At 42.8% G+C, this 14,319-nt stretch overlaps 1 protein-coding gene across 1 annotated transcript in view; it reads right to left on the reverse strand.

The window, feature by feature from the left end:
* The window catches only part of FER1L6 (fer-1 like family member 6), a 173,224-nt gene that overhangs the window by 23,134 nt on the left and 135,771 nt on the right, over positions 1 to 14,319 (reverse strand). Inside the window, exons 31-34 of the mRNA XM_002692627.6 lie at positions 13,973 to 14,098; positions 8,366 to 8,493; positions 3,703 to 3,873; positions 550 to 710 (exon numbers count right to left, since the gene is read on the reverse strand). Of these exons, the coding sequence (XP_002692673.5) occupies positions 550 to 710; positions 3,703 to 3,873; positions 8,366 to 8,493; positions 13,973 to 14,098 (586 nt within the window). The remainder of the gene's footprint in view (positions 1 to 549; positions 711 to 3,702; positions 3,874 to 8,365; positions 8,494 to 13,972; positions 14,099 to 14,319) is intronic.

The following is a 14,319-nucleotide window of genomic DNA, read 5'->3' on the forward strand; positions in this document are numbered from 1 at the left end:
TTCTATATAATATTCATTTTAAGGTATTGTCTATCTTCTGACACAACAATTCTGCTTCTATGATATGTACTGTAGACTCATCAGAAATATGCAAAAATATGTGTAAGGAGGTTCATGGAAGCATTAAGTGACACCATAAAAATGGACACAATGGAAATGTCACAGCCATAAAATAGAAGATTATCGAAGATAGTTTCAAAGAACAGAGGAGAATTGTCATAATCTATTGGAAGTAGAAAAGGCAGAGTACAAAACTATATATATATATATGGCATATTAATGTACCATATATATAGCATATTTAAAATTATGTAAAAATGTGGCATATTGCATGCGCACACACACACCCACACACACTGTGAAGAAATATACCACCATGCACCATCATTATCTCTGAATTTGGGGATTACAAGTGATCTTCATCCTCCTCAGTACTTTTCCATGCATTAACTTTATAGTAGATGACCATTGCCTTCAGTCATCAACACCACTGAAAGCAGGCTTTTCAAAAGAAGAACCACTTCAGCAGGATACACTGTGGGGAGTTACCCGTGTCCTCCTTGGTAAAGGTTGTTTTTCCAGAAAAGACCTGGTTTCCTATCTGTATTTCCCCAGGGCGGAAGTAGGGGCCATCCAGCTTGTTGTCTTTGCAGAGCTTGGTGAGGATTTCGGTAGGTTTGGATGTGTCTCGCCAGGCATTGTATCCTTCTCTGAAAAGTGGACAAAGGACATAGGGTGAGGTCCGGGCTGCCTCAGGAGCCGCCCCCCAGGATGTCTGTGAAAGGACCACCTCAGTATGACCTGTGTGGTGTCCTTTAGCTTTAACTTGACATGCCACATGCTTGGGGCTAGCGGTTTTGTTTTTGTTTGTTTTCTCTCTTTTCTAGTCAATACCTCTGCATATGTGTGCTTGTATGAAAGGCAGAACTTCGGAATAGCTTGACAGAACATTTCTTTTAAGGTAGTTTCATATACATTTTTTTAAAACAAATGCATCCTTTAAAAAGCTGAAGTGAAGTTCACATAACAAAATTGGCTATTTTAAAGTTGATCAATTTGGTGGGATTTAGTATAATGGCAACCCACTCCAGTGTTCTTGCCTGGAGAATCCCAAGGGACGGGGGAGCCTGGTGGGCTGCCACCCATGGGGTTGCACAGAGTTGGACACGACTGAAGCGACTTAGCAGCAGCAGCAGTGTATTCATAATGTTGTGCAACCAGTACCTCTATCCAGTGCCAAAAAAAAATTTTTTTCATCACCACAAAAGAAAACTCGCTACCCCTTAAGCAGCTACTCCTCATTCCCTGTGCCCAGGCTAGCCTCTGGTAATCAGCAGTGTGCTCTATGTCTCTATGGATTTCTCTGCAGGTAGTTTTGGTTAGTTTGTCCTGTCACTAGCAGGATAGCTATTTGGCTGCTACTTCCAAGAAGAAAGCCAAGCTCATTCTTCTAGTTTCTCTGCATCTTTCCTCTCTTCTTCTCCTTTTCCAAAATCATACTGTAGACTCACATCCCAGGCAGGAAGTCTTGAGGTGCCATTTCTCTAATCAGTCATTTCTTAGTGGTGAGTTTCCAGATCTTTCCAACCCCTTCCTTCCTTAAAAACAAGCTATTTGGTTAAAAAAAAAAATCATTAACTTGTAATGAGACGCTCCCTAGGAACCATGACTGAGATAAGCTTGGATTTCTCTGCTCCCTGGGATGCGGGATTCATCAGAATTTAATCCATTTAAACACTGAAAGAAACAAAACACGGCTGTAAAACAGCTTTCCTACCTTGGTTCAGAAATATGAAGATCCTGAAGAAGATTCCAAGCCAGGCCCATACATAGACCTTCCCAGAAATAGGTGTTCTTGTCTATTTTTAAGACCTCAGTGAACAACTTACCTAACTAAACTATTTTGATACCTGGTAATTCCACTGTCAGGAAATTCTTTTGAACAAAAGATACACCACGTTTACATGTGGTCTCCTTTACTGACTTCACAGTGCACACAGCTAATCATTCTCTGAATGCTACCCTCTCAGGTACTTGAGAATGATATAAATACTCCAGAAGGCTTCTCCATTCACTGAAGTCCCCAGACTGAAATGGCATGCTCGGTTCAGAGAAGAACAGGCCAGCAGTAGAGACTTGTCTGAAAATCATTCCATGGAGGAAATAGATGTTTTGGACTATGTTAATGAGAGTCTAAATTGGTCCACCCCTTCTGGAGAGACATCTGGATGTTACTATTAAAAGTTTTTAAAGTGTGCATTCCTTTCAATGGAATAAATCCATGTCGATGGATGAACACTGAATGAATTATCAGAAAGGTTTGCAATGGCTTTTGTATGGTAATGCTCATAGCAGCAATATTTCTAATAGAATAAGGAAGAAAAATGTAAATGCCCTGAAATTCAAGAAGGGAAACTGGTTATATAATTGTACAATAAATTTATATAAGGGAATACCAGAGAGCTGTTAAAATAATGATTTTGAAGAATATTTAATATCATAGAATGCTTATGATATAACGTATAAATGCAACAAGAAGCTTAGGAAATTGTATGGTTAGTATGAGTCCAATTCTGGGAGGAAATAACGTAGAAAAAGAGCTTCCCTGATGTCTCAACAGGTAAAGAAGCTGCTCTCAAGGCAGGAGACAGGATACACAGGTTCAATCTCTGGGTTGGGAAGATACCCGGAGGAGGAGGGCATGGCAACCCACTCCAGTATTCTTGCCTGGAGAATCCCATGGACTCAGGAGCCTGGTGGGCTATAGCCCAAAGGGTCGGAAAGAGTCAGACACAACTGAGCAACTATACATACATGCAGCATAGAAAAAATACTGAAAGGAAATACATACACACTCTTTAATGTAAGTTTTATCTATGAGTGAAATAATTTGAGCATCATTTTGTACTTCCTGTATTTCCTAAATTTTCTACAAGGAATATATATTACTTTATATTCAAAAATATTTCTAAAATTACACCATGGAAGTCTAATGGATGTTTTTATATTTTCCTTTTTTTAATATATTCTCATAGCTGATATTTATAAGAATTTTCTCTTAAGATATCAAATAAGCCATACTTAAAAAAAGAGTAAATTCTGGGAGTTGGTGATGGACAGGGAGGCCGGGTGTGCTGCGGTTCATGGGGTCACAAAGAGTCGGACATGACCAAGCAACTGAACTGAACTGAACTGAAAAAAGAAATCTAGTATACATTCTAAAATTAAGCAGAGCTCAAAAACCTTTTTAAAGAGAGACTTGGACCCACTTCTCCCTCATGTGTAAGATGGGAATAACATCTCAATGGGTTTTGAGAACTGAATTAGATATACCATATGAAGTACATGGTATATTTTAAGTACTTGTGAGTGTTGGTTGTAATTAACTAGGATATTGGCATTTGTATTATGTTAATCATTCTTCTAGCATCATTCCCCACTGAGAACTCAGTCCACCAGGACCAGCTAATCAACTGAACAAATACAACTCTTGACTTGAAGAATCTGCCCTGGGTTCCAAATCAATATTGCCTCCCCAGCCCCAAATAGCTTCAGGTGCAATGAGCAGTTTCCATGTCAGCAGTGAGCCCTGCTGACATGGAGCCCATCTGAGATATTAAAACTGAGTCTTAGGTGGTCTTCCCAGCGCCTGGGCTGCAGCCTCAGGGCACCAACAGTGACTCCACAGGAAGAGGAACTTACATCTCATACTGACTCTGCAAGCCACAGATGGCTCGGTGCTTGCTGTAGAAGCGGTTCTCCAGGTCAATCCTGGTCTCACCAATGAGGTCGTCCGTCCCAATCAAGTCATGGTCGTAGATCAGCACAGAGAGCAAGGACTCCTTTGGGAACGTGGCCTGGATCTCAAATGACCTGCCGTCCAAGCAGAGGCTTTAGGAATCAACAGCATTTGGTGCTGCAGAGAACTTTTTCCTGTTTCACTTTTAGCTCACCTACAGTCCATTGTTGCTGTTCACTCACTAAGTCATGTCCAGCTCTTTGTGACTCCATGGACTGCAGCACGCCAGGTTCCCCTGTCCCTCACTATCTCCTGGAGCCTGCTCAAACTCATATCCATTGAGTGGGTGATGCTATCCAACCATCTCATCCTCTGCTGCCCCCTTCTCCTCCTGCCTTCAATCTTTCCCAGCATCAGGGTCTTTTCCAATGCGTTGGCTCTTTGCACCAAGTGGTTAAGTATAGGCCTACAGTCCGTAGGAACTCACTAAACACTGAGAAACCCAATTACTACTTAATGGATATTTATGTAGTTTAATTTTTCATTGAGATGCAAACAATTTCCAACCCTTTTGTCAATTTCCAGTAGCCAATCATCTACTCTCTCATGGGTCACATCTTATAGTCTCAACTAGGGTGACAGCACGAGGAAGAGCAAAGTCCTTAGATTTTGGTCTCAAACAGGACTGATTTCTAATCTTGATTTTGAATCAGCTACTTCCTGGTTGTAAAACATTGGGAAAGTTATTTCAACTCTTTTGGGCTCTTTACATGTACACGAGGATAAATAATACGTCTTCTTTATAATATAGCATAGTGGTTAAATGGGATCTTGTTTATACAAAACACAGATTTTACTTCCAGGCATTCAACTGGTGCCCAATAAACTGCCATTTCCTCTCCCCTCCATTGTGGATTCATCAAGGAATATCAGCTGCGTTTATTTGAGATGAAAATCCTATTGACAATGGAAAACCATGAAAACATAGACGTGCAGGACTGGGATGTGTCTATACAAGATTCTGAGCCCCTTGTGAACAGAGAGACTTGCCCTCCTCATCTCTGCATTGTTGGAGCCTGTACTTCAGCTGCAGAAAGCAGACACAATAAATGTTTCTTTGAATTGTGCAGGATCTCAGAAATCATCATATCCAATCTTTTCCTTTTACAGCTAAGGAAACTGAAGTCCAGAGAACACAGAGGACTGGCCTAAGATCACAGATCATGTCAAACTAAGATAAGTATCAGTTTCCTTCTAATTCCATGCTCCCTCCACAATTCCACCCTAATGCAGTGTTGAGAGGAATAGGCATGATGTCAGATTTCCTGTAACAATGTGTTATCTGTTCTACTGAGCATTAGAGAAGGTGATTAAGAATTAAATTGGGAATGTAGGCCTGCATTTTAGGCAAATGTGTTCTTAAAACACCAATGTTTCTCCAGCTGTTCCTGACTCTGCTCTGGGGCAACACGGGGAGGGCTGGTCTGGGAGCAAGGGACAGAGAGGAGGCAGGGAGGAGAGGAGACTAGAGGGCGCATTATTTCCCCAGTTGTCCTCAGGCCTGTCTGGGCTGTGGCCTTCAAGGTCAGGCCCACTTAACCCGACTCTCACTCTCCAGAGTGGTAGGGAGAGCAATCACAGCATAGCCCAGAGCCAATTAACCCTCCCCAGAGAGAAAAATGCAGAGATGCTGGACAGCTCCTTGCCTGTAACTGACTGAGGCAGCCCTAGCAGGCCAGGAATACAGCTGTGCAGAAAATGAGTTCATTTCTTCCACCTGAAGTCATAGTATTACCTCCCTGGGTTTCCAAGATTTGTATTTAAAGCTGTAATGGATATTCTAGAGGCATCTCACCAGAAAGCCCCCAGCCACCTCTGAGCTTGGCCATCACCAAGCTGCTGCCACCAAGGAAAGACTTATTAAGTGTTTAACTGCCCCTGGCAACCATGACAGAGGACAGAGGGCTCAAATGCTCTGATCCGTCTTTCAGGATGGTGTGCTGTGTGCTTACTGGTTCACCTCTCCTGAATTTTCATTAGTGCTGTCCTTAGGAAAACCACCAAAAGCAGCTTGCCATGACTGGATCTCCAGTCACTCAGGGGGAAAATTAGACTTATACGAACTTGGGTGTCAATGTGATATGACCTCTGGATACAACGTTGGTGTGAGAAAAGAGAATGCATCACGAAATGGGTAAAACCTGAGTCTTATAGAAACATTCAGTACTGTGAACCTTTGGAGAAAAGATGTCCCATTGTTTCTTTGTCCAATTATTACTTCTTTTTTGATTCATTTGTTCATTTGACATTTATGAGACATCATAATATGTGTCATGTGTATCAGGCACTGTGGTTACTAAGAAAATGAGGAACCTCCAACTCTTCAGATGTGTACACCCTCAGGATAATGGGGTTCCCTGAAATCCCACTGAAAAATTACCGAAGGATTGTTTCCCCATTGTACATTCATTCGTTTATTCTATAATTCTGCAGATACTCAAAGAGCATCTGCTCTGTGCTATGCCCTGTCTGAGGCACTAGGGTTACAGCAGGGTACAGGGTACAGGGTACTTGATCAAGTCCCCATTGGAATGGAGCTCACATTCTAGTGGGGAGATGGGAAACAACCATAAACACACGATAAACACACCAATTCATGCTAGAGGTTATGAAGAAAACTAAGGCAGGTCTGGGCCAGGGCATCAGGGGAGAAGCCTGTGACATCCTCTTATAAAGGTCTCAAAGAGGGGTTCCCCAGACCCCAGTCCAGGCACAAGAGCCCTCCATGGCCCCTGCTAGAATTTTTCAAGACTGAGCCAGCAGTATCTTTCCCTGAGTAACAGTTAAATACACATCCACAAAGCATCCACACCTGGAAGGCTCCTGGAAGAGGCTCTGAAGTGCCAGAGGCAGGAAGGAATATCCCAGCAGCTTCTCCTTTGTTTACCATGGTCATAAGTGGAGGTTATAAAACCAGTCTAATTCATGGCATTATGGAGAGAGCAGCTCATAAAAAGTGACTACAAAGCGCTTGGCAAAAAGAAGTGCTGGTTACATAAACGGCAGATAATGATAAAAGTCATCTCCGATCAGGGAAGCAAGGGTACATTTCTCTAGCACATCCTTTTAATCATTCTCTTTAATCGGAACAAGCAAGATTGTTTATTGTCTTATTTCCTGGGGAGCAATAACATGTACAGGAGGCCTGGCATGCTGCAGTTCACGGGGTCGCAAAGAGTCGTACACAACTGAGCGACTGAACTGAACTGAATCACATGTAAGAGGCTGGTTCTGATCAAATGTCAGAAGTTCCAAAGCGACCACAACTGTGTAAATGAATTTAAATGAGGTGGATAGAGATTTCATCCCATGGTCCTTGGGACTCTGGGAAAAAAGGAATTAGATATACTTAAGATGTGTACATTGCTAAAATGATTATCAAGGTGGAGAGGAAGGAAGCTAATGCATTTTGAGTAGCTACTACGCAATGTCATAGACAATGCTGGGTGCTTATCATACTTAATCTTCTGAAGGCGTATGAGGGTCAAGTGTCACTGTTATTGCTACAGATCAGAGAGGTTAAGCCATCTGCATAATGTGGCAAAGTGAAACCCAGGTGTGCTTGACTCCAGAGTTAATGGCAGTCAGGCTCACAAACACAACCCTTTTAGAAGATAAATGGGGTGATAAGGTTGCTGAAGGGCTTCCCTGGTGGCTAAGCCAGTAAAGAATCCACCTGCAATGTGGGAGACCTGGGTTCGATCCATGGGTTGGGAAGATCCCCTGGAGAAAGCAAAGGATACTCACTCCAGTATTCTGGGGGAGGGTTGCTGAGAACTGGAGAATCCCTGGCTCACCTAAAATATGCAAATGCAATGTCTTGTAAACACTTTGCAGGAACACTGGGGGTGCAATTCAACTTTTTGCCTGCAGTGTGCTACATGCTACATCACTTCAGTCCTGTCCGACTCTTTGCAACCCTATGGACCATAGCTCACCAGGCTCCTCTGTCCATGGGATTCTCCAGGTAAGAATACTGGGGTGGGTTGCCTTGCCCTCCTCCAGAGGATCTTCCCAACCTAGGGATTGAACCCACGTCTCTGACATGTATCTCACTTGTAGGCAGGTTCTTTACCACTAGTGCCACCTGGGAAGCCCTAAGGAACTGAAAAATGATACGAAGCAAAAATCCCTTTGGTAACAGATGAAGACTAAACATCTGGCTCCTTCTCTTCTACTTATGAGTGGTGTGAACTAGAACAAATTTCTAAACCTCTCTGGGCCTCAATTATCTGGTCTGTAAAAATGGACTCTCTCCAAGGCAGGAGGGGGAACCTTATGACTGTTCAAGGGGCCTCTTACATTTGAGATCTGGGAAAATCATTATTGGAAAACCATGGGCATGAAGATCATGCACAACCAAACTGCTAAAGAGACCAAGGAAAGAATCCGGCCCTTCCCCATGAATATTGACTTGATTGGCTGTTATCATGAGCAGGAGCCAGCATTTAATCTGCACTGTGTACTCAGGCCCATACAGCTCTACACACCAACCCCCTCCTCAAAGAAACACCACAGGAGCAAACACAGAGAGGACAGTGCAGTGAGACTCAGATGGCCACTGACCTTCCAAATACTGGGTTCAGCTGTTTAGGGATGTATTTGTCCCGGTCTTTGATTTCAGTTTTGCCAAGCTTGATCACAATGTAGGGATCCGATTTGCCATCTGGATCAGCTGGACTAAGATTAAATGCCTGGAGAAGAGGGAGGAAAAAAAAAATCCTTCAGTCCAGTGGTTCTCAACACTGGGCACAGGGACCATCTGGTAATTTTAAAGAATACTGATGCCTGAATTCTATCCTAAAGAATTGATGCTTTTGAACTGTGGTGTTGGAGAAGACTCTTGAGAGTCCCTTGGACTGCAAGGAGATCCAACCAGTTCATCCTAAAGGAAATCAGTCCTGAATATTCATTGGAAGGACTGATGCTGAAGCTGAAACTCCAATACTTTGGCCACCTGATGTGAAGAACTGACTCATTTGAAAAGACTCTGATGCTGGAAAAGATTGAGGGCAGGAGGAGAAGGGGACAACAGAAGATGAGATGATTGGATGGCATCACCGGACTCAATGGACACGAATTTGAGTAAACTCCAGGAGTTGGTGATGGACAGGGAGGCCTGGCGTGCTGCAGTCCATGGGGTCGCAAAGAGTCGGACATGACTAAGTGACTGAACTGAACTGAGTTCTATCCCCAGGTATTTAATTGTTCCTGGACTTTGTGATTTTTTTAGACGCTTCCTAGATGATTCAGCCAAGTTTAAAAACCACTGTTTTAGCCTTTCCACTCGGCTGTTAAAAGTTACCAGCTTTGCTCAAGTCCTGCTCTCTCTGGAGTTGTCTCTCCAGTGGGAAGCACTGGTTGGGACAGAATAAAGAGGAACCTGCTGGACGAGGAGGCAAAAGGCATGAATCTGAGTTCCAGTTCTAAGTAGTCATGTGATCTTGGACAAAACAAGTCATCTTTTTGAGATTCATCTGTAATATTATGGGCTACACATAAAAGCTTCTCCTAAAACCAGTTGGCTTTGAAATGCATGAGCCCATCAGTCTTGCATTGAGTGCTGGTCAGCTAAGTAACAACCCATTTCCATCAGGGAGGACCAGGGTAGGGAGATGGTGAGGAAAGATATGGAAAAGATGGAGAAAGTGCAGAGTTGAGAGCTGGATAAGAAACAGTCTTATTTTTAGAACTCTATCCTACAGACACAAAGCTATATTTTCAAGGTTGTTCATTAGAATATCGTTTAATAACTAAAAATTGTGAACAACTTACATGTCAATTACTTTGGAAGAAACAATTCAAAATTGGCCCTTTCCCATTTACTCTCATCACATCGCCAAATTAATTTTTGTTGAAGTATAGTTGATTACATCACCAATTTTAATTCTTTATGTGGCAGTTATCTCTAACATTTATCTTGCTTATTTATCTGTCTGTGGTTATTTTTATACCCTCCTAATCCTCATATCATCTCCAACTAGTTATTATCTCCATGAGAGCAAGAGAGTACTATCTGTCTTGTTCATTACATTATCTCCAGGTCTTAAGATAGGGTCTTCCCAATTTTGATGAGTGAATGAATGAATGGATACTATGTTAATTCAGTAAAACACTAGGTGGTTACTAAGAGGAATGAAAAAGACCTGTATGAAGCGATCTAGAAAAATGTCCAAGATACATTACTAACGAAAGAAAGAAAATAGAAGATCAACATGTAATGCATGAAGTGGGACTCCATTAAAATATATATCTGGATGTAGTTGTAGACAAGTGTAAATAGAGATGTGTTTGCATAAAAAGAGTATATATACATAAGAAGGGTAAGCTATTTCTGGGGATGGAATTGCAGAATTGAGGGGATTTGATTTCTTTCTCCACGCAACTTTTAAGTAGTGTAATTTTTTACTTCTTTGGTATTTTTATCAAATTAAGAGATTTCAAGATTTCAATTATTTAGTTAATTAAATCAGTGTGAGAAAGCAAACCACACATAATCACTGTTACTAGAAATGTCAAGGAAAAACATTGGCCATCCACAGTCTATCCTAAACCCTAAAACTCAGGGCTGATATTCTCTGACTCTTCATTTGTTCAAGACCAACCTGTGTTCAAGTTTCAGTCCCAGTCCTCCTTCCTTCATGCTGTTTCCTGAGCAGGAACCTGATCTGCATTCTAGAGGGTGCTGCTGCTGCTGCTGCTGCTGCTAAGTCACTTCAGTCATATCCGACTCTGTGCGACCCCATAAACGGCAGCCCACCAGGCTCCCCCATCCCTGGGATTCTCCAGGCAAGAACACTGGAGTGGGTTGCCATTTCCTTCTCCAATGCATGAAAGTGAAAAGTGAAACTGAAGTCGCTCAGTCGTGTCTGACTCTAGCAACCCCATGGACTGCAGCCTACCAGGCTCCTCCGTCCATGGGATTTTCCAGGCAAAAGTACTGGAGTGGGGTGCCATTGCCTATTCTAGAGGGTATCTGTATATAAATATAGATATATGCATACACATATACACGTACATATGTATAAATATAAAAGTGTGCTGCAGGTATTTGCTAAATGAATACACAAATCATAATCCTTCTCTAGTCTCTCCTTCCTCCTATACAGATCCTATGTTCTATTTGATTCATGAAAAAGATGGCAGGGTTTTCTGTAGGGAGGAAAAATAGGTGTGGGCAATAAGGTTTGAAAATGCTGTTAAAGAATCAAGCTGTTAAATCAGTTTCTTTGCTTCTGGAATTCTCAGAGCATTCAGCATGCTAATGAACTTTATGTATCTCAGGGGTTGGACAAGGGAAAGAATTATTATACTCACAACATTTCCTCAAATTTATTTGAACACATGGTCTATTTCCTGAGGAATGCACATTAATTATCTCTCCCAAGACATGAGTGACCTCTTGAACAAAATTTTGAGATTTATCTAAATTCTCCTGTGGCTGAGTGTTTAATATAGACCACTGGCATTGCCAGTAACACTTTACAAGTACTTCTCATCTTTCCAACTAGATTGTGACTTCCTTGAAGGCAAGGACTGTTTTGGTTTTTTTTCCCATCACAACATCCTTAGTGATTAGAACATGCCTTGCACGTGGTGGTCATGGTGATGATGGCATTGCTACTAATAATGAGGGGAGCATGAGAACTGCATGCTGGAAAGGGGACATTTCATTCTACCTTAGCATTAAAGAATAATTCATCTTTGTTTTATGTTTCATTTCAGTTTCTTAAAAATATTTTATGCAATGTAATCAAAAAGTTAATATGCAATAATATGGCTATAAATCAACTTCAAGGTCAAAATACAAATACATGAACCATGAAAGTCGAGCACATGGTCACTTTGATCAAGCAGCAAATTTGGCCCCAAGCTTCCTGGCAATCGGGCTAAGAAGTTTCACAATGAAAGATCAGTGCCCTCACTGTCAGAAAGGAAGCCTAGGGCAGATAATAGTTTTCTTGGGAATGTACTGGAAATGAAACGTCTGACTGCAGCAGAGCAGAGGCATAGCTGGGTGGGAGCGGGAGGCTTGAGCAGCAGCGGCTGCCCTGTTCTGCCCTGGCTCTTTTCACTGGCTGGCTTGCCTGGGAGCTGCCTGCTTCAGTGCTGCTTGGTTCTCTGCTCAGCTAGCAGCCAACCACAGAGAGCAAACAGAGCTACACACAGTGGTCCTGGCAGCTTGGGAATATTTTCGCTGAGTGAAAAGCCAGCAAATGTCCGTGTTACCAAGCAAACTCTATTGTTCTTTAGTCGCTAAGTCACATCCAACTCTAAGTCACATCCATGGACTGCAACCCACCAGGCTCCTCTGTCTGTGGGATTTCCCAGGCAAGAATACTGGAGTAGGTTGCCATTTCCTTCTCCAGGGGATTTTCCCAACCCATGGATTGAACCTGCATCATCTGCATTGCAGGTAGATCTTTTACCTGTTGAGCCGTTAGGGAAGCCCAACCAAACTTTATACCCCTTATTAAGAACTGCATTATGTTTTCTCAAAATTCCTGTGTCAAAGCTGTAACCCCCGATGTGGTTGTATTTGGAGACAGGGCTTTTACGGAGCTAATTAAGGTTAAACGAGGTCCCAAGCCAGGCTTCAGCAATACGTGAACCGTGAACTTCCAGATGTTCAAGCTGGTTTTAAAAAAGGCAGAGGAACCAGAGATCAAATTGCCAACATCCACTGGATCATCAAAAAAGCAAGAGAGTTCCAGAAAAACATCTATTTCTGCTTTATTGACTATGCCAAAGCCTTTGACTGTGTGGATCACAATAAACTGTGGAAAATTCTGAAAGACATGGGAATACCAGACCACCTGACCTGCCTCTTGAGAAATTTGTATGCAGGTCAGGAAGCAACAGTTAGAACTGGACATGGAACAACAGACTGGTTCCAAATAGGAACAGGAGTACGTCAAGGCTGTATATTGTCGCCCTGCTTATTTAACTTATATGCAGAGTACATCATGAGAAACGCTGGACTGGAAAAAGAACAAGCTGGAATCAAGATTGCTGGGAGAAATATCAATACCCTCAGATATGCAGATGACACCACCCTTATGGCAGAAAGTGAAGAGGAACTAAAAAGCCTCTTGATGAAAGTGAAAGACGAGAGTGAAAAAGTTGGCTTAGAGCTCAACATTCAGAAAATGAAGATCATGGCATCTGGTCCCATCACTTCATGGGAAATAGATGGGGAAACAGTGTCAGACTTTATTTTTTGGGGCTCCAAAATCACTGCAGATGGTGACTGCAGCCATGAAATTAAAAGACACTTACTCCTTGGAAGGAAAGTTATGACCAACCTAGATAGCATATTCAAAAGCAGAGACATTACTTTGCCAACAAAGGTTTGTCTAGTCAAGGCTATGGTTTTTCCAGTGGTCATGTGAAGAAAGCTGAACACCAAAGAATTGATGCTTTTGAACTGTGGTATTGGAGAAGACTCTTGAGAGTCCCTTGGACTGCAAGGAGATCCAACCAGTCCATTCTGAAGGAGATCAGCCCTGGGATTTCTTTGGAAGGAATGATGCTAAAGCTGAAACTCCAGTACTTTGGCCACCTCATGCGAAGAGTTGACTCATTGGAAAAGACTCTGATGCTGGGAGGGATTGAGGGCAGGAGGAAAAGGGGACGACAGAGGATGAGATGGCTGGATGGCATCACTGACTCGATGGATGTGAATCTGAGTGAACTCCGGGAGTTGGTGATGGACAGGGAGGCCTGGCATGCTGCGGTTCATGGGGTCGCAAAGAGTCAGACACAACTGAGCGACTGAACTGAACTGAACTAAGGGTGATGTCCTAAACTGATAGAACCAGTGACCTTACAAGAAGAGGAAGACAACATATCTCCTCTCCTCTTTCTGTCTCTCTCCTTCTCTGTGTGTGTGTGTCTCTTTCTCCCTCACAAACACATACACACACACACACACACACACACACACACACACACAAAGGAAAGGCTTGTGAGGACACAGCCAGAGGGTAGCTATCTACAAGCCAGGAAGATGCATCTCACCAGAAACCAGCTCTGGTGGCACCTTGATCATGGACCTCCAGCTTCCAGAACTGGAGAAAAGGAACGCTGTTTATGTCACCCAGTCTATAATACTTTGTTGTGGCAGCTCTTGGTGATTCCGACAACCCCTCAGGGTAAACGAGGATGGCTCACCGCAACAATGTACACCCTGATCAGGACTTTGATGGGGTGGTTTGGTGGAATCCCTTGCTGGATTCTCAGCTGCCCACTGTCCTCGATGCTGGAATCCTCCAGGCTTTTGTAGATGCAGAAGGAGCCCTGGAACCACAAAGCACCACCCGTTGAAACAAGATGATGATATGCTCCACTGAAAACCGTATAGGGAATAGCTCTGGGAAGCAACCACAGCTTGGGACCCAACAGGACCTGAGGCAGCCCTACCCTTGCCCCTGGGTGTCCTTGGGCAGTTCATATAATCTGCCTGCAATCTGTACTTCTTCATGGTACCTCAGTGAATCAGTGTTGGTACAGCAACACCC

The sequence above is a fragment of the Bos taurus genome, chromosome 14, assembly GCF_002263795.3.
Source record: "Bos taurus isolate L1 Dominette 01449 registration number 42190680 breed Hereford chromosome 14, ARS-UCD2.0, whole genome shotgun sequence".
Taxonomy (NCBI): domain Eukaryota; kingdom Metazoa; phylum Chordata; class Mammalia; order Artiodactyla; family Bovidae; genus Bos; species Bos taurus.